The 24,206-nt window shown below is 40.5% G+C and overlaps 1 protein-coding gene across 16 annotated transcripts in view; it reads right to left on the bottom strand.

Moving 5' to 3' along the window:
- Positions 1 to 24,206, bottom strand: part of snap91a (synaptosome associated protein 91a) — a 52,405-nt gene that overhangs the window by 2,393 nt on the left and 25,806 nt on the right. For 2 of the 16 annotated variants that reach the window (XM_029451614.1, XM_029451615.1), the window contains exons 6-29: positions 23,465 to 23,558; positions 22,852 to 22,963; positions 22,211 to 22,317; positions 22,085 to 22,126; positions 18,031 to 18,092; positions 17,717 to 17,725; positions 17,048 to 17,060; positions 16,607 to 16,779; positions 16,407 to 16,495; positions 15,003 to 15,017; positions 14,496 to 14,753; positions 11,185 to 11,262; positions 9,339 to 9,590; positions 8,220 to 8,303; positions 7,872 to 7,940; positions 7,128 to 7,238; positions 5,893 to 5,964; positions 4,450 to 4,659; positions 2,499 to 2,696; positions 2,388 to 2,406; positions 1,797 to 1,887; positions 1,488 to 1,568; positions 1,199 to 1,312; positions 996 to 1,084 (exon numbers count right to left, since the gene is read on the bottom strand). In XM_029451614.1, the coding sequence (XP_029307474.1) occupies positions 1,004 to 1,084; positions 1,199 to 1,312; positions 1,488 to 1,568; positions 1,797 to 1,887; positions 2,388 to 2,406; positions 2,499 to 2,696; positions 4,450 to 4,659; positions 5,893 to 5,964; positions 7,128 to 7,238; positions 7,872 to 7,940; positions 8,220 to 8,303; positions 9,339 to 9,590; positions 11,185 to 11,262; positions 14,496 to 14,753; positions 15,003 to 15,017; positions 16,407 to 16,495; positions 16,607 to 16,779; positions 17,048 to 17,060; positions 17,717 to 17,725; positions 18,031 to 18,092; positions 22,085 to 22,126; positions 22,211 to 22,317; positions 22,852 to 22,963; positions 23,465 to 23,558 (2,434 nt within the window). In that variant the 3' untranslated portion in view covers positions 996 to 1,003. Of the gene's footprint in view, positions 1 to 995; positions 1,085 to 1,198; positions 1,313 to 1,487; positions 1,569 to 1,796; positions 1,888 to 2,387; positions 2,407 to 2,498; positions 2,697 to 4,449; positions 4,660 to 5,892; positions 5,965 to 7,127; positions 7,239 to 7,871; positions 7,941 to 8,219; positions 8,304 to 9,338; positions 9,591 to 9,817; positions 9,839 to 11,184; positions 11,263 to 14,495; positions 14,754 to 15,002; positions 15,018 to 16,406; positions 16,496 to 16,606; positions 16,780 to 17,047; positions 17,061 to 17,716; positions 17,726 to 18,030; positions 18,093 to 22,084; positions 22,127 to 22,210; positions 22,318 to 22,851; positions 22,964 to 23,464; positions 23,559 to 24,206 lie in introns of all 16 variants that reach the window. The other 14 variants (XM_029451626.1, XM_029451620.1, XM_029451628.1 and 11 more) reach the window with 14 other exon arrangements.

The following is a 24,206-nucleotide window of genomic DNA, read 5'->3' as shown; positions in this document are numbered from 1 at the left end:
CCCGCCAACTGTATCAGCGCACACCAAAATAATCTAGATTGATAAATAGCACTACAGATGAGAGGAAAAACATGTTTCTTTGATTTTGTATGGAACTGTTCCTTTAAATAGCACTGATTAGTAGCCAATGATCAATTATACTCGAGATTCTGAGACTATTCATTTCAAATATTCCACTACTACCACTGTGTGTTAAGGTGCATTTTGCAAAAATTACTGAACTTAATTTTTGTGTAACTGAAAAGGAAGCCAGTTATAAGTGCTGAAGCCAAGCACAATTCAGAAGTAGGGCGCTAATACTTGAACTAATTCACAATTTCTTGTTATTTGAAAAAGGAGCACAGATGGTATAAACTTCACAACGTCTTAAAGCAGAAAAGGTTGGAAACATGGATTGCCAGTTTATTCTGCAGGTGCTGTATCTGGCAGCAGGGTCGGCATGATGGAGTGACAGACATTAGCAGAGTTGCCAATGTCTTTCAACACTGAAATAAATAATTAACTAACTCTGCAAAAACATCCTTAGGATTTATATCTGCGATTGAAACATTATAGTGGCAAGCCATTTGAACTTGTCCACCAAACCTATGATATTTCAGCTCCAACCTAGCAGCTTGTGATGTGTCAACTAAATCTGTAACGATTAGTTGATCCGCAGAAGAAAATCAAGTTGAATCGTTAAAATAGTTTTTCAAGCAAAAATGTCAGAAATATGTCATATATGGAGATTTCCTGCTTTTCTCTGTTTTATATCATAAAGACGTCTCCTTGGACTTTGAGAAACTGGGATGGACCTTTTTCATAATTTTCTGACATGTTATTGATCAAACATATAAACGATGAATTAAGAAAATAATTGGCAGATTTATTGATAATGGAAATAATGGTTAGTTGCAGCTCTAGTATCGACCAGCACAAAGTGAATGTATCAAAGTCTTCTAGAAGTTGTTACAGACTGTACTGTATATACTATATGTACTGTTCTGAGCTCCCACCTGGGGCGTTATAAGAAGTCTTTGAGGTCAAGTTCTGCCAAAGGGTCCTTAGGTTTCTTGGGGCTCTGGCTTGCAGGTCCTGGAGGAATCTGGGAAGATAGGACAAATAAATTGATAACATAAATCTTCTTGTACAAAGAATGTAAAAAAAAGTATAACTGCTTTACAGTATTGTTCACTGAGGTCTTTACTATGTTTGTTACCGGGGCTCCTGGTGCAGCGGCTCCAGTGAAGGAAGGTCTCATCATGGGCTGTCCCATCATCGGCTGCCCCATCATGGGCTGCATCACAGGAGCTCCAGGCCCTCCTGCAGGAGGCTGGTAACACGGGAATAACACAGCAATGCAAAGTAATCATCATCATCTGCCTTCACAATGATCTGGATAGTGAATATTTGTAAACTGTGCAAAGATTTACTCTGCTGATTTAAATGCTGATGAAGATTCAAAGTTAAAATCTAGAGAATTTTCGATTTTATGAAATAAAGCTCACCATGCCAAAGCCAGGCTGTGCGCTCATTGGTGGCACCATGGATGCTCCTGGTGCCCCAGGAGCTCCAGGAGCGGCACCCGCCTAGAGAGGCAAGAAGAAGAGGGTACATCAGCAAAAACTGCATGTTCTTAAAACCTTTGCCATAAAACCACAGCCATAAAACCACAGGTTGCAATACTGAACAATAATGAAACATTTTGTCATGTTTTTCTTTGTTGTCTAGAAAAATGTATTTAGTTGGCAGCAAAACTGCTTTTTGGAGGAAGTGTGAGTTCATGGCGAGGGGTGTGGTGTACATGCAGTTCGCACCATGGGGGGTCCTGGTGTAGCCCAGCTTGTGGGAGCTACATGTGGCATCCAGTTGGCGCCTCCTGTCAGCTTCTTCTCACTCTGCGGGTCCCTAAAGGAGGATCAGCATACACCTCAAGCTCTACTGGGCTAGTTGTCCCATTACACTAGAGATGCTTTCACAGACACCGGTTTCCAACACACCATTATCATTTAAAATTAAATTCAAATTCTAGGACTTTTACTGACATTTGCAAAAATAAGACTTAAACATCTAGATGATAATTTGGTGACTATTATGTAACTAAATGAGTTCAAAACAACGTTCAGGTGCATACCTTCAGTTTGCAGCTCATATGATAAAATCTGGTGCAACAAGCCCAAAATTGAAGGTATGAAAGACCCTGACCAGCCTTGAGAGTGTCCTTTATATTATATAATTAAATTATTGAGAGACTTTGAAGACTTTATTTTCAAAAACAAATTCAAAAATGTACTTTTTCACAAATCCACAAACATTGCAACTGTATGGAAACTATGCATAGGCCTACATGTTTCTGCCTACACAATCATCATACATTTTTTAGAATTAACATGTATGAACACACTTACTTTTTCTTTACTCCAAGGTCTGAACAGAAGAAAGAAAGAAGAACGAGTTAAATTTCTATAAAAATATTTATTATATTGATTGAGTTCCAGACGAGCAAAGTTGCAGTCTACCTCCAATCAGGTTGGCCAGTGACGAGTCCAGGTCTCCTCCGACGGTTTTGATAGCAGGTGGGGTGGCGGGGGGAGCGGCTGCTATTCCTCCCGCTGCGATGGGAGTTCCCATGCTTCCTGCTATGCTTCCTGCAGTGCTGCCCCCGGTGCTCTGGGGCGTAATTGCGGGCATCAGCAAGTCGCCTAATCCACCAAACACTTGGGGAGAGGGTGGGAATGACGGGACATCAGAGAAACAACCGAATTACAAACCTGTAAATCCCTAATCTATTTTTTTTTAGCACGGGCAGACCAGGGAGTACGGTGAAGGGGACAACCCAGCTGCGACAACACCAGTAGTCAGCTGTGCATCGCATGCACAATGTAGGACTGTACTGTAAATATATTTGAGCATTCAAAGGGACATAAATACAGCAACTGCACTCACTTGGCTGGTTGCTCATCCAGATAGACACATCTGATTTTGTAATAAAGCACTGAATTTAACCAGGTGTCATTAAGACCAAAGAGTGTACAGGTTTTCATTCCGACTAACCTCTACAGAAGTATTGTGTTGGGATTCACTTTCTGTAGGCAGTGGTCAACCTTGTACCTAATAACCGTGTCAGATAAACTCAAGCAGCCTAACCCGTCATCGACACCACCTGTCATGTTCCAAACGTGTTCATTTGAATTGATTTCAAACTGAATGTTATTTAACAAGTTATTTATATAAAAGAATAATGTTTTAATACAGTTAATTGTTGAGGTCAGTTTGGTCAAGTTTGTAGTATTTGTACTACTTTGTACTACTACCACTGGGAGTGGCAGAAGCTGGACATTTCAACCATTTATCCATTTTATCCATATACCCTTAGAGCTAACTATTTACACTGTTTACTTCAGGCTAACAATTTCAACCATTAATCTAATACTTTAAGCTGTTTTAACCAATACTTTTAGCTAACTATTCTAACTGTTTATTTATTTATTTTAGTTAACTATTTCAACTTTTTATACAAGTACCCCTGCTTGGGAATCACTGCACTGAGGGATAATGTGTGAATGATCTATTTTAATCGTTTTGGCTTCACGGGACCTAATTAACAAGGTTCAACCACTGGAAGCACAACTGTAACTATAGAAAGTGTAGCAGCCCTTTAAAGCTGACCTCTAAAGTAACCAAAGAATAAGAGTTTCCAATACAATGTGATGCTGTTTAATGGACCACTTGTTAATATATACAAATATAAAACCTGCAGACTCCTACGGCAGACTCGAGGGCTTGATGTCATGTTGTTACTATAAGAGCCACTGCTCTCAGGACAAATCAACAACAATACAGTAAGTCTTGTCCCATGCAGGAGACAATCAGGGGTCATATTGCAACATGCAAAGATGCAGAAGGGGAGACTTGTCCAAACTGCACATGCTGCAATGCCCTGCCGGGTGGAACTCACCAATTACAGATTAGAAGAAGCAAGCAATGACCCAGCAGAGTGGAAGAGGTGTGGATAGGGGGTGAAGAGGAAAATTAAATGAAGCAGAAGATAAAAGGTGAGAAGCAGAAAGAAAGAGAGATTGCAGAGAGGAGGTGGGAAAAGCATTTGTGAAAGCGTGAAACGTACAATAGAAAAGATTGAGAAATATTTAAGAAAAGTCATAGCGAGATAGGCAGCTGTGATGAGGAGTTAAGCAGTCAGCAGGAACAACCGTTGTACTTAAGGAGGACAGTGAGAGCAGCACATGTCAGTGTGTCATTCATGCAGTAGTCAAGCTCTCAGCAAGAAGAGATAACTAGGTCATGGTTAAGGTAGCTCAGTTCTAATGAACCAGAGCAGATTAATGTGCATCAAGCAGCTGACCTGTGCAAATATGTACAAAATATTGTTTTAAACGATCTAATACTTCAGAAGACATGACAATAAGACAGATTATTGAAACAAAAGAAGGAAAACAAAGCTTTTCTTACTTGAAGCATCAAAGCCACCAGAGGGCGCCGGTGTGATGGTTGCAGGATCTTGTACAGCAGGTACAGGCGGTGTCGGAGAGGTAAGGGAGCCCAGAGCGTCAAAGCCCGACTCCAGGAGGTCGTTGTGCACCAGAGCCGACGCTGGAGTCGGAGCCAAGGTTGGAGCTAGAGCTGGGGCAGCAGTGGGAGCCAGGGTGGGGGACATCAGGCCTGAGGGGGATGGTAAACAGGACTGTAACTGTGATATCATATGTAGTCCTGTTTTCTTTCCTAATTGTATGATGAACACACATTAAATATCATTACTGACACAATGGATGGCACTCGAGACATCATGAAAGCAAAATTCAATTTTGGTTATCCCTGTTAAGAAAGTCGATCAGTGCAGCAGCAAATAGTAGCAGTGGATGGCACAGAGAAATAGAATATAATACAGCACATTAAGGCTGCAACTAACAATTATTTTCTAGATTATTCCATTAATCTGAAATGTAAGAAAATAGTGAAACCCAAAGTCCAAGGTGTCTTTAAATCTCTTGTTTTGTCAGTCCAAAACCCAAAAATATTCAGTTTAATATGAAATAAAACCTTTTCTTCAATTTGTGCGTGAAAAATTATTATTATTATTATGGGAAATATATGTTATTACAATATCTGAGCAGGACAAGGTTAAGTATATCAAGACAAGAAAATAGATGACAAATCTGCATGACATGTCAAAGGTTTATCCTGAATAATGAAAGAAATCAAGACAACTGTGAAATATAACAAATGAGAAAAACATTAGATTATAAAGAGCATGCATTAATATCAGTGATGGAAAGTAACTAAGTACGCAAGCCTTACTATTGGAAACACACTGCACAAACAGTCTGTTGCCTGTGCAGGCACGTTATGTGCGAGTCCGGACGAGTCCCAAGTAAATCAATCAAATGTTATATTATTTAGCCAAATATCACAAAATACCAATTTCTCGGTTCACCGTGAAGGCATGCGAGAAAAAGGTTTCAAGAATTTGAGGTGACACTTGGTGAGTCAGTGTATTCCTTCACAAAGATGAAAACAAAAAGATAAGAGCAAAGACACTTTCATGATACTCTTATTCATTAACTATTGGCCGGACAACAGCGACAGAAACAAGATGGAAATTGGCTATGACATCATCACTCGGAGGACATTTTGCAGACATCTCCACTTTGGAACTGCTGTGTAATATTGAACCAGTCCTGCCAGGTTTGTGTCATTATTAATTTGACAAATGCATCTCCATCATTACTTCCTGCATCATTTCTCCTCAGCGTTAAACATTTCCAGAAGCCGTTTGCCAACATAAAAACGTTTTGCAAGACTGCGGACATTTTAACTAAATGTGCTGGGCCCTTCAGCCTTTCTAATTCAACCATAATTTGTAACCACCTAAAGTGGGAGTAAGAGAAGACTCACCTCCCAGCAGATCGTCTCCAGGCCCTCCAGGAGCAGAGCAATGCGTCTCCTCCACAGGACTGCCGAAGGAGTCTGCAGGGCCGTCCAGTCATCCACAACGCAGCGTGGAGCGCAGAAAGGGAAGAAGGAGACAAGACTCTCTTTATAACGCAAAACTATAACTGAAATAAAAATAAAAAGTGAACAAAACGAATTAAATAAGAAAAAAAGAAAGATGTTTCCTGTCATGTTGAAGATATAAATAATATAATAACTTGTTATTGTTGCTTTATTTGTCCTGGAGTGAGATTTGGTTCAAAATGTGCAGTGATGCACAGAAACAAAACAACACTACACACGTACATTGGCACAGCAGCGCTCTGAGCTAAATGCTAATGTCAGCTTGCCAACATACTCACAATAATAATAATAATAATAATAATAATAATAATAATAATAATAATAATAATAATAATAATAATAATAATAATAAATTGTATTTGTAAAGCGACAGTGACTACGTTTGCATGCACACTAATATTCCACTATTATTCTGAATATCACCACGTTAAAGGCATATTGCGTTAGTCATTGCGAGTATTGAGAAAACATTTTACAGCGTAAGGCCCAGCTGGTGCAGTGCAGAATCTCCCCCATAGCTGGAGAAGTAGAGTTGCTGAGGATGCTTATTAATAAAATCCTTACTGTGGCGTAACACCCAACGCTCAAGCTTTCCAGATGGTTTCTTATAATATATTCTACAATAATGGTTCAGCAAGAAAATCACATTAAAAATATATTGTGAATCTTGCATAAACATCATAATGAGTTAACAGAAGAAAATCCTCAATCCAATCCCAAAATTATTAATATAATATAAAAATATTAATGCTCATCGTTTTTAATTAGTAAAGAGTGCAAAAAGGGGCCAGATGGCTGCTGAGAAGTTTCCTCTGACATCTGTTGCAGATTTTGATGTGATCCCACATTCTCAGCACTACATAAATGTAAAAACTACATTTTGTACAAAGATCACCTATACACACACACACACACACACACACACACACACACACACACACACACACACACACACACACACACACACACACACACACACACACACACACACACACACACACACAGGTATTTTGGAAATGTAACTGGTGGCTACTGCAGAATATTGTCTGAAAAACAATTTACATGAAGCACGTGTTGTTGTAAGAGACGAGTGTGTGTGTAATGAGGTACAGTACCCAGCAGGTCGATCACAGGTCCTGGCTCTGGTTTGGGTGGAGAGGAGTCCTCTGGGCTGGGAGCTGCAGCAGGAGTAGCAGCCTCAGGAGGAGCTGGAGATGAAAATGAGTCTGAACAGAAACACAGGAAGAGACAGAAGGAGAAAGGGATTAAATTACTCTCAACTGTAAATTACTACATTTATCAGTGACAGCTTTATTTCTAAGAGGAGAATGCTTTGCTCTGTGTGCCTGTTCTCAAAACCTAGCAGACATGCAGAGAAGAAGCAGGAATCTGCATCTTAAAGGGAAAGTTTGTATTTTTCGAAGTAGGATTTCATGAGGTACTTATCCATAGTCAGTGTATTACCTAAAGTACATGGCGGTCTGTACGGCCGCAGTTTCAAGAAACACACACGAGTACCAGCATGGAAGCTAAGCAATGTGCTGATGTTGACGGGGGCAGCATCAAAACACATTTAGCCTCTTAAAAAAAATATGCTGACCGCCATCTACTGTAGGTAATGAACTGACTATGGACAAGTACCTCATACAACCCCACTTAAAACATCCAAACTGTCTCTTTAACTGTGTATCCACATCCTTGAAGCGTGTACCATTTCGAAGCACAGAACTGGTTTGCATGTGCATGCATACACCAGCACCATGCCAAAAAACGTCATAATAAGTCGAGGCTGGCTGCACTCTTCATGAAAAAAGGAAGGGAAAACAGTGATGCAGTAAAAATAAAGCAGCTTAACTCACCGGTCACAATGTCTCCAGCCAGAACCGGCTCGGGCAAAGGAGAGGGCCCGCGTGAAACAGCAGGAAGGTCTAATTTACCAGCGCAAGCGAGAGGCAGAATGCGAGAAAGAAGAAAACCATGGAGGTCCGAGAGCAAAAAAATGTATTAGCGTGGCAGGTAGAAAGACACAGCGTAGATAGAAAGCAGCCACAAGGACATTCCAAGACTTGACGAGTGGGTTACATGCACAGTTCTCATACCACTATGGGGGACAAACCAAGACGTGTGGGGGGAAAAAAACAGTTGACAGAGGAGTTGAAGAGATGAAGAGGTTCCACATACAGAGAAATGGATATCAACTCCTGTACCTGCACCAAAAAGGTCTACGCTAGGAGTGGTAGCAGCTTTGGATTCTGTGGTAGGGCTTTGCTCAGGCATAGAATCAAACATATCTAAGAACAAGGACACACAATCAAATGTACATTCAGATTTCAAGTCCAGTGCATACAGAATGATGAGTTAAGAAGAAAGATGAGTGAAAGCAGAGACCAGCAGATATTTGGATTATTAAACGGGAAAAGTTGCTGTGTATTTGTTCAGTGCAATGCAAAATTAAACAGTGCAACAGTTAAAAGGGTATATTGCCAAATTTCAGCATGAAGACTTCCCTATTTGTATCAGTGAATAACAACGGGGATTTGAGCTTAATGTTAACATTAACATGTGACTAAGTTCAGCCTGTTTGCATGCTAACATTTGCTAATTAGCACTAAACACAAATTACGGTGTGGCTAGAAACGTCACTATGCATACTTCTTTTTGGGTTCAAAGGAAAAGCATTGCGTCCATCCATCCATTTTCTATGCACACGTTTTCTGACTTTAAGGAAATCCATAGAATATACTAATTCTGACATTGAGCAATATTCCCTTTTAACTAAAGTGCATAAGCTATATGCACAATAAAGCATTCTCAGCAGTCAGTTAGTAAAATATTGGTCACAAGCAGGAGAGGGAAACACATTTCTTCCCTCTATGTCTGTTTGTTATTATTAGGTTATTATAATCAAAACAAGTTGAGCAACCTCTGTAAAGATAAATGTCAATTGTTGTCCCTAAGGATCAAATTAACATTGAGATTTTGGTCCCAAACAAAAATGAATTAGTGGTTTCACTTTTAAAATCGCAATCGACCTTATTGTGGATGTTTTTTTCAATACAACATTTTTGCAGAGGAAGTCAAGATGCTTGATTAACTTGATTAAATGATCTGTATCTAAAGGGAAAGCATCATGGAAAATAGAAAACCAAATCTGAAATGTAGGGACTGGGCAGGTTATTATCATTTCCACTACTGTCATCCTCATCATCACTAGCAAGAGCAACACAATCATCATCATTATCAAAGCCTATATCATCATGATCATCATCATCGTCATAATGCAGGGCAATGCAGTGAGAGGCATAATGAGAGCGAGAGGACTTTACCACCAAAGATATCTAGAGTCGGAGCGGCTGCAGACTCTGTGGTGGTGTTGCAGGTGGTGGTTGTGGTGGTAGTGGTAGTGGTGGAAGAAAGGGTGGGGGCAGCGGGGGCAGCGGGGGCAGCGATGGGGACGACGATAGTCGGCGCCTCGCTAGAGGTGGGAGGGATGACGGCCACCGTGTCGGAGGGCATCATAGCGAACAGGTCCAGCTCTGGAGCAATGTCACCACTCCCCTCCGTCGTAGCAAAGGGGTCTTCAGGAAGAGCAGCAGGTGGGTGAAGTTGATTGGTTAGGGGGGGTTATGATTAGAGAAGAAGGGAAGGGAATGGTGGGGTTGATGAGGAATGGGGAAGGGGGGATTGAGGGTTTGTTAAAGCAACAAACACTGTAAAAAGCATATTTGTGAGGCAAGACGCTTCTGAAGCTCTAAAACAGGGTTAGGTACAAAGAAAGTAAATCACTCACACGGTCACTCATTACCTTCAGAACTGCATCCATAAGCTACAACAGACAGTGGGGAACAACTTTTCAGGAGCTCGTTTGGTTGACTGACCCATTGGCTAAATAATTTTGTAACTCCCAAATCATCCATGTGTCCCTGATACGGTCTTGTGTGTGCATCTCTATGTCTGTCCACGGCAAATCTGCCATACTGCTGGAACCATCAGCCTCATATTCTTTAATGACTGTATGCTCAAACCCATCTAGTGGTTGCAGTGACTCACATTTTTCAAAACATATTGTATCGACTGTTTTATACATTGACTGCTGTATCCTCACTCCTCAGCTGATTGACAACTGCTTCAGTTTGGACTGTTTTGGACCATGCCTTTGGCTGACAGCTAACAGAACTAAACACACAGCAGGACTGACAGTGTCTGTTCAGAGAAAGCAAAGCGTGGACTGCAGTTTAATGTGACAACAAATGCCTTCAAGTCAATAATATCTCATCTCACTGAAAAGGTAAATTGACCGATAGGAAAAGTTTTTTTCAAAATCTGGTTTGTCTTTTCTACACTGAGTAATACAGGAGGTCTAGTGTGGGTACAGAATCAAGCTAATGGAGAATCATGTTGAATAAACTGTGACTGTTTCTGTTACTGCTGTGGTTCCAATGCTACGCACAAACTAGATGTACCATAAAGGAGAACATTTCATATATTAGCTTCGCCAATATGTTTTGTTTTCAGTACGGTTTGTTCAGCAAGTTGAGTAAAAGGCCAGATTTTCATGAAACTTGATAGAAGGGAGTAGCATGGGTCAAGGAATAACGGAACCTGGGGCTGACTATTTTTCACTTTCGTTAACATTGCGAGATACGCAGAGCATTTGGCCTTGGCGAAGATCTGCACTCTCTAAGTGCCCTTCCAGGTTAAAAAAGCTATTTGCGAAACAAACATTAGCATGGACATTGCATTGATTGCTCCAATCATTGTCCTGTGAAATATATACAAGACCAAAGAGATACGAAATGGAGTTATTAAAAAAAGAAAAGGAAAGCGTGACAATGATTAATGTAATCATCATCATCAGTTAGTATCAGGGTTAGGGTATACCAAAACAAATGGTATTCAGTCTTGGACTACAGTGTAGTTCATATATGCACTCTGCTTTTTACTGCAGTATTCACTAGGTGAATATTAGGAGGAGAAGAGTAGTTGAGATGAGGGAGGAGAGGGTTCATGGCTGGGGCATTGGAGCAGGATTTGGGCTGAGACAGTAGGCCCTGAGGGCGCATGTTTCTTCTACTGTCTCCTATGGAAGCAGAAGCAGCTTTGATATAATAAAAGCAACAGCTTTCACATTCACACACACACACTTGCACAAAAAGCTTTTTTGTCACCCACCAGATCCACCAAATGCATCAGCAGCGGGGCCCGCGGCCAGGGCAGCAGGACCGTCTCCTGGGGAAGGTGCAAATGCATCTAGGGTATTGCAGACGAAAAACAGCCGGACCGCAAACGCAAAACATAACACCCGACAGACACATGAATGTAAAGAACAAAAGATGAGTAAACAGATGGAATGGACAGGAAACAAAAATGAGAGGTCAGCATCAGGAAAAAGCAGAGAATACAAGAAATATGCAGCCCAGTTACCGCAGTGAATATCTGATTGTAGCATCAGTCTCATGATGAGTTTTGAAGGGCTGCATAATGCTGCATTCAGTGAGTGCACCACCTGTGCAGGCTAATGAAATGAGGCAAGTTGTCACAAGTTACTTGTACTATGTGACAAGAGGGGAAATGTCAAGTTCAGGGATGGAGGAGGCATAGTCTTTCATCAACACAACCTAATTTGGCTCTTTCAAGCATATACTTGGTGTTTCTCGAATGTTAGGTTAATGCTATAAAGTCAAAATATAATTAAATAAAATCCTGCTACTCATCATCTTGACATATATATGAAACTGTTAGTATGTCATTAGAGGGAAAATTATTAAGGGTGATGGACAACAAAAGCAAAAGGCAACTGATCCCCAAAAATTGAGTCCTAACAGCAGATTAATTACATTGCAGTAGGTTTATTAAGGCGCATTTATGAGACTCTGATGAATGTATAAAACACGTTAATGTCAAAACTAATTAGTGTTTTGTTGCAATTGTGCAGCCTTGAATAAACCCAGAGAGAAGCAAGTAATTCACTATACTGGCTCATATTTGTGGGATTTGCCACGAATGATAAACGGTTTGCTCTGTGCTCGATGCAAAACAGAGTGTGTGAAAGCTTGACAGTATGTCAGCAGTTGGTGTACATGGTTGCAACAAAGCTGGGTGTTAAATCATTAGAAAATGGTGAGGATATAAAATCATTACATTTAAGTCACAGCAAGCATTGGATTTTCTGACAAATATGTAGACTACTGGTGTATCTTTGAAAAGACAAGGTCAAAAATGTTAAAAACACGTACTGCTGCACGTAAGTTTTATAACTAGATGAAAACGTATTCAAATGCTTAATGAATTAGTATTTGTTCTTAAATAGCCCTTCAAGTTTTTCAAAGATTGTAAGTCTTTTTATTTTTTTATTCTGATATTTAGCTCTGTGACTGAAATGTATTGGTAATACATAAGTGGCACACACTGAGGCTATGGTGCCATCTGATTACTGAAATGTCATAATGTGCATTTACATACTTGTTTCTAGCAGGTTTTTCAGGTTTCTACAAAATTGTCATGTTGCAAAACTTTGCAGGCACCTCGAGATTCTCCACAATCTTTAGATATTATACAGAGATGCATACAGTATATCTCAAAAGTGAGTACACCCTTTAGATTTTTGCAAATATTCTGTTATATCCTTTCAGGGGATAACATTATCCTACTGAAACTTTGATATAACTTAAAGTAGTCAGTGTGCTGCTTGAATAACAGTATAGATTTATTGTCCTTTGAAAATTACTCAGTACACAGCTGTTAATGTCTAAACAGCTGGCAACAAAAGTGAGTATACCCCATAGTGAACATGTCCTAATTGTGCCCAATGATGTTGTTTTCCCGCCCTGGTGTCATGTGACTCGTTAGTGTTACAAGGATTCAGGTGTAAATGATAAGCAGGGCTGTTAAATTTGGTGTTTTGGGCACAATTCTCTCTGAATGCTGGACAACATGGCACCTCATGGCAAGGAACTCTCTGAGCGGCTGAAAAAAAGGATTATTGCGCTTCACAAAGATGGCCTTGGCTATAAGAAGATTGCCAACACCATGAAAATGAGTTGCAGCACAGTGGCTAAGATCATACAGCGGTTTTCCAGGACAGGTTCCACTCGGAACAGGCCTCGCCAGGGTCGACCAAAGAAGTTGAGTCCACGTGCTCAGCGTCATATCCAGAGGTTGGTTTCCAAAAATAGACGTGCGAGTGCTTCCAGCATTGCTGCAGAGGTTGCAGAAGTGGGATGTCAGCCTGTCAGTGCCCAGACCATACGCCGCACACTGCATCAAATCGGTTTGTATGGCCGTCGCCCCAGACAGAAGCCCCTTCTGAAACCGATGCATAAGAAAGCCCGCAAACAGTTTGCTGAAGACAATGAATCCAAGAACATGAGTTACTGGAACCATGTCCTGTGGTCTGATGAGACCAAAATAAACCTGTTTGGGTCAGATGGTGTCCGGCGTGTGTGGCGGCACCCTGGTGAGGAGTACCAAGACAAATGTGTTTTGCCTACAGTCAAGCATGGTGGTGGCAGCATCATGGTCTGGGGCTGCATGAGTGCTGCCTGCACTGGGGAGCTGCATTTCATTGAGGGACACATGAATTCCAATATATACTGTGACATCCTGCAGCAGAGCATGATCCCCTCTCTTCGGAAACTGGGCCGTAGGGCAGTTTTCCAACATGATAATGACCCTAAACACACCTCCAAGATGACAACGGCCTTGCTGAAGAAGCTGAAGGTTAAGGTGATGGACTGGCCAAGTATGTCTCCAGACCTAAACCCAATTGAGCACATGTGGGGCATCCTCAAGAGGAAGGTGGAGGAGTGCAAGGTGTCCAACATCCGTGCGCTCCGTGATGTCGTCGTGGAGGAGTGGAAGAAGATTCCAGAAGCAACCTGTGCAGCTCTGGTGAATTCCATGCCCAGGAGGGTTAAAGCAGTGCTAGATAACAATGGTGGTCACACAAAATATTGACACTTTGGGCACAATTTAGACATGTTCACTATGGGGTGTACTCACTTTTGTTGCCAGCTGTTTAGACATTAACAGCTGTGTACTGAGTAATTTTCAAAGGACAATAAATCTATACTGTTATTCAAGCAGCACACTGACTACTTTAAGTTATATCAAAGTTTCAGTAGGATAATGTTATCCCCTGAAAGGATATAACAGAATATTTGCAAAAATCTAAAGGGTGTACTCACTTTTGAGATATACTGTAACAGAATATTTGCAAAAATCTAAAGGGTGTACTCACTTTTGAGATATACTGTACATCCCATAGACGTGTATTCTGATGGGACAAAAGCCTGTAGACTTTTTGTGGTTTTATGATGTCGCAATATATTACTAGTTGCAATGCAAAATGTGTGATAATCTAATCCCAATCCTTAATATAGCATCAGTAAATTTCGAAATGATGAAGGGGCCTGTTGTAGAGAAGCAGGCAGGATGCAATGCTGAGTGTCCTGGTCTACATTCTATCCTCAAACCAGACTGACCTCCGAAAAAGTCCATGTTTGCGGCTGCGGTGGGAGCTGAGACGGGCAGTGAAGGGCGGGCGGGCGCGGGTTTGGGCACGGGTTTGGGCGCGGGTTTGGGCGTGGGTTTGGCTGTAGGAGCAGCAGCAGTGGTAGCGGCAGCGGCAGCGGCAGTAGGCGTGGGTGTTGCAGGAGCAACAGCTGCTCCATCCTCAGCATCAGCAGAGTCTCCATCCTCTAAGAGAGCTTCAGAGGCTTCATCAGGGGCAGCCGGAGTTGCTATATGGATAAACCCCATAATCCGAACGGCATGACCCAGTCACAAACCCCCCGAAAGAGAGAGAAAGGAGAAAAAAGAATATGATAGGAAGACAGCACTGTCAAAGAGACAGAAAAAAAATCAGGCTGAGCAGATGCTAGTGGTGAAAATAGCTTGACACAGAGGTGATGAGGTAGAAAGTGGTGAAAAATCAAGTGCCTGCTGTCAGTATGCAGTCTATAGCAGAGTGCTATCAGCAGAGTACTCACCCTCAGCCAAGAGATCTGCACAACAGAAAGAGACACACAGGTGAGAGAGGATGAATATTTATTTTGTATGGAGATGAAATTTAAAGATCTTTAAATTGCAAGTTGCAAACATTGTCGAGAACAAGCCAAAACAAAAGCAAACATGGACCAATGGTAAAGCCCAATAGAGCTAAAAGCTCCTTAATGTAATTTAGAGTGCAGGACTGTGGCCATGTGCAAGGTATCAGGGGAGATGTGGGGATAAAGAGAGGGGATGCTGAAGAGCAAGAAATGCTCTGTAATTTAAGACACATTGTCCAATAAAAAGCATCAACGGGAGTACCACTTCTTTATTCTACTACACAGAGTCATTCTAAAAGACCACAGTTGTTTCAGCTCATTTACTGCAAGTTGTATACCTGATATTGATGCCAACCAGTTTACCAAAGCATACAATAGGTTTTTTAATTGATTACCTTTCCCCTGACTCTTCTAAGAAGCATTTGGTTTCCATAAATTTGACTGTGATATTAAAATCACTCAGCAGGAACCTCAACTCACTGTATACTTTAGGAAATGGTCCTAATGTAAAGTAAAAAGGTTTGTAGTTAATGGGATGAAAGTCTATTAAATAATTTAAAAGAATCTGTAAATATATTCAAGTTCAGAACAATCAATGTCTATATTGCAGAATCAAAACAAATCCTAAACTGCATGTTTATCAGCTTTGACATGCAATCGTTAGCATGTCCAGCTAACTAGCTTACTACCTACAGTTGCAACCAAGCATACTTTTGAAGCCAAGCAGCATATCATTTGCTAAGAATACTTTGACAGGTTACATTACATTACATAAGGAATACAAAAGTCCCTAAGATAAAGCGTGATATGAAACATTTTAAGGAGCAAGGTTTCTTTCACGACCTGTTTCTCTTTGATTGGGAGAAAATCAAGCTCATATCCGATGTTGAAAATGCCTGGAAATTCTTTTATGATGGTTTTATTATAATTGTTGATAGGCACACCCCCTTAAGAAAGTACAGAGTAAAAGGCAGAGATAATGCATGGTTCACATCAGATCTCTCTGATTTACTTCACGAGCGCAATGTGGCATGGTCAAAAGCCAGGAGTACAGGTCTTGGGTCGGATTGGCTGCTCTTCAGGCAGCTGCGAAATGCATGCACTGTTAAAATCAGAAAATCTGATTATTTACAAACTGAAACCACAAATAACTTAAATAATCCCCTTAAATTCTGGAAAACTATTAATTCAATAGCTGGAAATAAAAATGTGATAGAGCTTCCACCTTGTATTGTCAAAGACTCTCTTCAAATCTCTGACAAGGCAGAAATGCTTGGTTGGGAAAGAGACGTCTGTAAATGGGCCCTGATGCTGAAAATCCAGGTAATTTTATACTATTCTCACCTCCCCATCCAGTCACGGAGGAAGTTGCTGCAGCGCCCTTTGAGGAGGACATTGGGTCCAGGTCCAACAAGAAGCCATCATCAAGAGCACTAAACAAAAAGAAAGAAAGAGATTGCGTGTTGACGGAGGCAATCCATTTCTAATGTAATTTTGATGCAGCTCAGTTCAAACACTTTGTAATATTGTTGAGCAACTCTTACTTGCTGATGGTGGTGGGGGCTGGTGTAATTGGGGTGATAGAGGGCGGAGGAGGTTTGGCAGGTGGCCCGGGGCGAGCAGGGGGCCCCCCGCCAGGAGTGGGAGGTGCGCGCCTGGCCGGTGCAACGACAGCAGCAGCGGCAGCCGGCGTGCTGTTGTTGGCTGTTGCATCCTGCTGCAGAGAAAGACCCCCGTTAACACGGAGCCCAATGCAGTTATGTGAGCTGATGTGATTCAACAGCTTTTTAACACACGAATTCTCACTGAATCAATACCAGTCTGTAGTAGAAACTGTGAAGGGTGAAGTTTAAGTCAAGTTAATAATTTACACTTTTATCTTGTTACGCTGCTCTGCAAAGCTCTCAATAACTGTGCTTTGGCAAAAATAAGTAAAGACTATCATTATTCTCACTACATTATGATTATCATGAAACATATCTTACCTTGGTGGGCGACCTGCAAAAACAAATAATAGCACATGAGTTAAAGAGTTTAATGATGTACATGCTAAACCATAATGGCTGTTACTGAGATGGGAGGCAAAGTGACAGCGTAAGTATCACTTTGGTGTTTTTTTAGGCAGGCAGCATTTCAAAGCAATTCCATGTAGTACACATCTGCAATTAATGGACCCACGATGCACCACTGAGTGATAGCATCTTGGCCCCTGTTTACTCTTCCACAAAGCTCTGCTTTTCAACATTACAGACAGAAAGTAATGTTTCTGAACAGCATGCATCTAAAGCTTTGTCAAAGTCAGGGCCGATTGTACGGTAAAATGATAACAAAGATGAATAATGTTAGTAATGACAGCTGTAAGGCAAGCCTCTTCATTGTACTGTATGTACTGTATATGTACTGTATGTCAATGACAACAAGGATGCAAATGATGTTAGGCCACAAATGTGAACATAACGTTGACAGAAAAAAAAGTGTGTTTTCTATAGAACTGCATCTCAAACAAGATGATCGTGTACAAATGCTTGCTCAGATGTCATTTGTATAGCATCACTGAAACTATAAACCTTAATAGAACAAAAATGTTTATTTATCAATGCAAATGAAGGTGAAATAATATTTAAATAATTTTCTCATTGACAGAGAATACTTACTTATCCTCTCTGAGTTGAGTAAAGACAGAGGAAAGTGCATGTTAGAGGAGTAACAGGAAATAGTGTTGCTAGAGTAGTCACTGATGTAACACTGATCAAACAGGCCACACAGAAAGAACCAAATCTCTGTAGTAGCACCAAAAAACTCCCAGGTGCACGTTGGACTGCCAAGCTATTCTAAGCCCAAATCACTGCAGACATGGCTTTCAGCTTGGCAAAAAGCATTAAACTATATAATTACAAGAGTATTGAATCTACTGCTCTGTGTCACTGCTGGTAAACAGCTTACAGATACTGAATATTGAACTACTTACGGCTTCTTCCCCTCCAGTGTGTTAAGGTGGGTCTCCAGGGACTCCAGAAGACTTTCTGGGGCCTGCAGAACAATAAAGAGAGGGTGATACAACAGGGACTGATGCTGTTGTCAACACATTATAAACGTTATACAGGTATGGTCAGGGAGGGCTGACAAAGAAGTTATTGGAAGAAATACCTGGCATCCTCAACGGCGGATTATGGCCGTTTATTATTACGGTAAAAAAAACAATAACATTACGGAGTCCAACGAGGGGGAAAATATTCAGAGAAAAAAAATCTGAATTACGGATATTAAAGTTATACACTTACGAGAAAAAACAAGTTATTTTTCTCACAAATCTATCTTAAATTGTGATTTTTACTTTAACTGCTGTCCAAATGGTACTAAAATCTACAAGCCATCTCTAGAGGAACAACCCCTGCTTTGAGCTTTAGATTCCAAAGTTGAAAAACCCACCATTTATTTACCTTCACAATATTGCAAAATTGTATTATTCACTACCTGTCAACTCATGCATTCATCTTGTCGAGCTGTTTTACATCACTTTACTACATGTCTTGTTTTTGCAAAAATGCTTCCATGATGAATGCCAACATAAATAAAGAAACCCAGAACAGGTGTGCTGAGTACCAACCAAATGTGTCCGTAGCATCGAGTTACCAAAATTCCAGTGAGGGATAAAACAGGATACAAAAAAACAACAACCTGAAAACAATTAACAGTAAAAGAGTAACAGAAAAAGGTTTAACCTCAAAGCTAATAGAGAGAACAATGTTCCAGCCAGCCACAAGGCAGAGCTGCATGCTCATTCAGGCTAAATGGGACATTATCACCTCCCGACATGCAGTGAAACGGATGGTTCAATATCTAGTAAGCTTATTGACAGAGGTCAAAGCTAATCCAGCCAATAAAATGAGTCACTGATTCACTTTCCTTAACTCCCTGCTCCATTTCCTGGATCTATCCATTTAAAGCTGTCCAGTCTATTATCCTTAAAACTTCGAGAGACCAACAAGGCAGAGAGGCTGATCCTTTTTTTGTCTTGGCACTGACAGGGACCATTTATCATGCAGAGACTTTAAAGTGTGTGCCTCACCACCAAGAGCAAAGAAGACTTTCTGCAAGCAAAGGAAATGTACTAGCTCTATTACTGGAACTCTGAGACATATACAGACAAAGTTCTAATCCGTAGATGCCAATGTAGAAGCAGCTGAACCATCTCCCTGTGTTGACAGAAAGAGGCCTTCTGGCATCATGTTTGGAATATGATCTGACATGACGTCCTCTGCCATCATTTTCAGAGTTTTTCTTACATCTACTCACTGCTCTAAACAGCACGCAAGTGTGATGACATAACAACACTTCAGTCAGATGCTGATATTATTCTGACTTGTTTGTGCTGATGTAATATCTTCTCGAAGGGATAAGAGGAAAAACGGGTGACTGAGACTGAGATTAATCCACTATAGTTTGAGGGATCTGGAAGACTGGAAATTTGCTCAGCTGGACACATGAATCAAACTTTATCATCCATACAGTATCTCATTTTTAAAGACGGGGGAAGAAGTGTAAGTTGGACTGTGAAGATTAATGATGACATCATGATAATTTATGGCAGAATATCATTTGAAACACTGGTGCACATTGGCTAGTAAGAAAAATGGTAGCATGATTCAAATAGGGTCACTGACCTAGTATTTATCAGGCGAGCACAGACGCATTTTGTAAAATTCTCAACAATTGTTCACATTGCTGCCGCAAACAGAGCTCAGCTTCATGCTAAAATCCAGCCAGCATGTGAATAGCATTCACATGAATTTCTTGCGCAAGATATTTTAATGGACACACTTGCCTATTAACAGTGTCAGAAACCCCTGAGTGAAGAAGAAAAATGTCAAAAAGACATTTATTGTATTTTAAACTTCGAACAGAAAGAAATCCACCACTAATGAGGCAGGAATGACAACATTTCGAGGTACCGGCAGTACATCAGAATGTAGTGTAGCTCCAACACATTAACATTTAGGGATCAGTGGGGGTTGTAGTATCTGTTGTTCATAGTCCTCTGAGAACTTTGTTGAAGGAGGGACTGATAGAAGAACACGTGATAGTTTGAAGGAAAGTGGATATACCACTAAAGTGAAATGCAAGACTCAGACTCAGGTGCTTTTGTTGTTGAGTTAGACAATATGATCAGTATCACTTTCATATCTGTAGCCTACAAAACATATGAAGCTAATGCTAGCTTGGGGTTTCATAGAACAGTCAACTAGTCGACTATCAAAACCTGGTTTTAGCACGGTGCAGTAATAAAACAGTGACAACGCATCTATTGCAGATATGCAGTTGCCTGGGGAAGACTTTAGGGACTTCATCAATTATTCAGAACCGTCTACGTTATCCCCTCACATACTACGCTATGGAACAATCACCAGTACAATGAATTGCGAGCGTAATTATCATCTGATATGAGAGATTAGAAGGTGTCGTCACAAAAAACAATAAAAGACATATCTCGTGCAATTAATCGACTACTCTACAGCTTTTTGGGAGTAGTGATGACTTCATAAATACAGCGTGATTGCCCTACTGCTATCAGGTGATTAGCTTAGCATTAAGACAGGAACTTCCTTGATGCATTAAGAAGTAGTCCGGCACATGACTTCACATAAAACCACAAATAATTGTTTCATATTTCATTTTTGTAAAGATTAAACAAACAAAAGATAACGTGTTGTGAGCTATGACAGAACTACGCTAGCTGTTTCCCCCTGTTTGCAGTGTTTATGCTAAGCTAAGCTAACCACGTGTCTTTATATTTACAGTATGTAGTGGACATACATTGAGAGTGGTATCAATCTTCTCAGCTAACTCTTGGCGAGAAAGTGAATAAGCATATTTCCTAAAATTATAAACCATACCTTATATTTTGACCACAAACACCATCTATTAACATAACACAGGAGCTAAGCTTTGACTCATGCTAATCATGCAACTCACCAAGCACCTCAACAAGGCTTTGACAAAATCCAGTCATGAATTTGATCAGTTCCGGAGATCCAATACACCGTCTCAATTTCAAATACTCTACATTACAAGTGTCGACCATTACACCTGATCTATCAGGTTTAATCAGACAGCACTACAGCATGCTTTTCATGCATATCATCCATACTGCCAGGAGACCTTTATATAGAGTTTCTACAACATAGCACAATTTAGAAGCCTGCTACTAATTCAGGAACCAACCAGAGAAAGCAGGTTTCTCATCCTGGGAATCACTTATATTCAGTGACCCAAAATTCAGGAATCCCAAAAAAATATGTTTTACAGTGGCTCTACTGTATATCTGTTATAATACTGTTATTATAATATAATACTCTCTGGCATAATTTGAGGATAGCAATCTGCTGTGCTTTTATACAGTTGTTGAACCATAGCTATGTTTAGCTCAGAGTTTTTTAGCAGCCGAAAACAGCCGCCTGCTCAGCAGCATTGCTCTGCAGAATTGCTCAGCAGCATTGCTCAGCATATCACAGCTTATCCAATTGGCTCTTCCAGTTACGTCATCCCTCATCATCAGAGCGCCTGATGTATGTCTGCTGGGTGTGCACTTGCTGTGCAGTGTGCATCAATTCAGTGCACGCAAAAGTTGGCCTTCTCTAAGCTGTTTGCTCCCCAAAGCTAGCTCTGTGCTCACTACTCACACTCTCAGCCTGAATGATCAATCTGCATCTCTAGAAGTGAAAAGAGAATGAGGGCACGCAGGCCGTCAGTCACCAAATAACCGCAGCTCATTGGTTGCGTGGAGAATGGATTGCTTTTTAAACGTAGTGTGGCTGTCTGTGAATGTCCGATTAATATCAAAGAGGAGCGATAATGGAGAACACAGCAGGAGAAAGAGACAGATGGTAGCTTTATACTCATACGACACGCAGTACAGTTAGAAAAAGCACAACATTAACATCCTCTATTAGTATGTAGCCTAAAAAACTGAAAGGATCCAGTAAAAACAGTTCCTTGAAAATAAATATAAGGAAAAGTCTTACCTGAGTGAGCTCGGGTATGTCATTTTTGTCTATTCCCACTTGCTGTAAAAGAAGATAAAGACATTTCAATGCAACGGTTACCAAGCAGTACAAGATTTTGCTGATATTCAGTGCTCGGCAGGCTACCTCAGCAATTTTGAAGAATTCTGAAACCCGAATCATTCGTGTCAGGAATCTTTTGTAGATCTCCAGCCCGTCTTTACACTGGCTTCTCTTCATCTGGAAGAATTTTTCTGGATAACAGAGAATTATTTTGAAATGTGAATCTTCATCCTGTTAAGTTAAAGAACAACATTGGTGATATTCTATATTCTTTTTCTTTTTTTTACAAATCCCATAAAATCAACAAAACCAACAATGAAATGATTCTACTAACACACACTAACTCTGTGTAGCCGAAGCCTGATAAAGCGTCTTCCTCTGTGCCATAGAGCTCCACTGTTGTCCAAAACTATTACAAACACATAAGTTACCCAAAACAATTGCTCTGAGTGACATGTTCCTTTAGCACCATGTCTTAGGAAATAATGTAGCTTTTATTTGTATTTGTGACCCATATTTAAGGGTTTCTGTTGTCGGTACTGTAGGAATAAAAAAGCTTGCACTAGGTGCAGAAGACAGGCTAGGGAAGCTGGAAAGTATTGAGAGACGTACTAACACGTTCATGTTTCTTTCATAGCATTTGTTGAAAATGCAATAAAAAGATACACAATAACTTACTTAACCTTTGTTCATTGTTTACTCAAGAGAAAGGAGTGATTCTTTACCTAGCAGGTTAATGATCCCGTCATTGTAGCAGGCATATAACTTGATCAGGTCTTTGAAGAGCATGAGAAAGCAGGCATTTATAACCCCATTGTTCAGTTCCGGTGCATGCACCTGTGGACAGAAATAACAGCCAGGAGGAACAGCGTGGTTAGGATTTTGAAGACGCACAGATAGAACACAAAATAGCTTTTTAATGACAATTTACAAGCAGAATTAAATGACAAAGACAATAAAATGTGGCAAACAATGTGACTGGTTAGTACTGATGTATGTTCTATTTGTGAATATATAATAAAAAGGCAGATTTCACTGTGTTTGTCACATTTAGACCGCAATGGACCAGGTCCAGATCAAAAAACACTTAGACTGTTCAAATCTGGACTTTGTTTGTTAGTGAACCGTATGGCATTTTTAAAACATCTTTTGTTTGTTTGTTTTGGCAGGAAATGAGCTCCATAAAAAGGGCTGTAATTGACATGTCTTCATAGATCCTGCTAAAGCACAAAGCCTTGTTTATCCAGTTGGCAGATTTTTTCTTGACTGTGTTTATCCCTCAGCAATTTCAGTAACCTTACAAAGTGACTTTGTTCCATATTAGCGAGTGTCACTTACTTCAAAATCCAGCAGTGCATCAATCTGGCTCTGCAGGGTGGGCATTCCTTTCAACAGCTTCTCTACTGACATGGTCCTCATCACTCCCTCAGCTCTGAGACGCAAGGAGACACAAGAACAAGGAAGACTCAGATCCACATACTGTCTGTCTGTCTGTCTGTCTGTCTGTCTGTCTGTCTGTCTGCCTGTCTGTCTGTCTGTCTGTCTGTCTGTCAACACATAGAATACCTGTCTGTACCTGCCACACATACAGTATCCACCAACGTGTCTGATCTCTGTTCTGTATTTATATTTTCAGTGCCAGCTTATTTAACTTGAGGGACTTTGTGTCTGTGAGCTAAACAGAGCTGTCCACTCTGAGTAATACGCTCTGTATTCGTCTCTGCACTCAGTACATGCAGTAAAGTCAAGCATTTGGCACAATGCCGGGCAGGAGTCCAAACCTCTAGTGTTCATTTTGTCAGCTATTATTTAATTAAGTCTTAGTCCTGTGTCAAATGTAATTGTTAGGTTTGTATCATATTCAGACAATCCTGTTTTATTTAGTAATGCTGAGTTGAATAAAGGTCTGAGCATCATAGTCTTTTAGTATAGTTTTAGTTAATGATAACTGTGGACATTGTAGTCTTTTTTAGTCATCAGAATATATTTCAGTCAATGTAGTCGAGCTAAACTGTCACCTTGTTTCTTTGACCCGTTGATGTCATTGTTAACTTTAGTCCTCAAATACACAACACTGCTG

This window comes from Cottoperca gobio, chromosome 16 (genome assembly GCF_900634415.1).
Source record: "Cottoperca gobio chromosome 16, fCotGob3.1, whole genome shotgun sequence".
NCBI classification, from domain to species: domain Eukaryota; kingdom Metazoa; phylum Chordata; class Actinopteri; order Perciformes; family Bovichtidae; genus Cottoperca; species Cottoperca gobio.
Note: the sequence above shows the minus strand (reverse complement) of the source record. Positions and strands in the feature narration are given on the sequence as shown.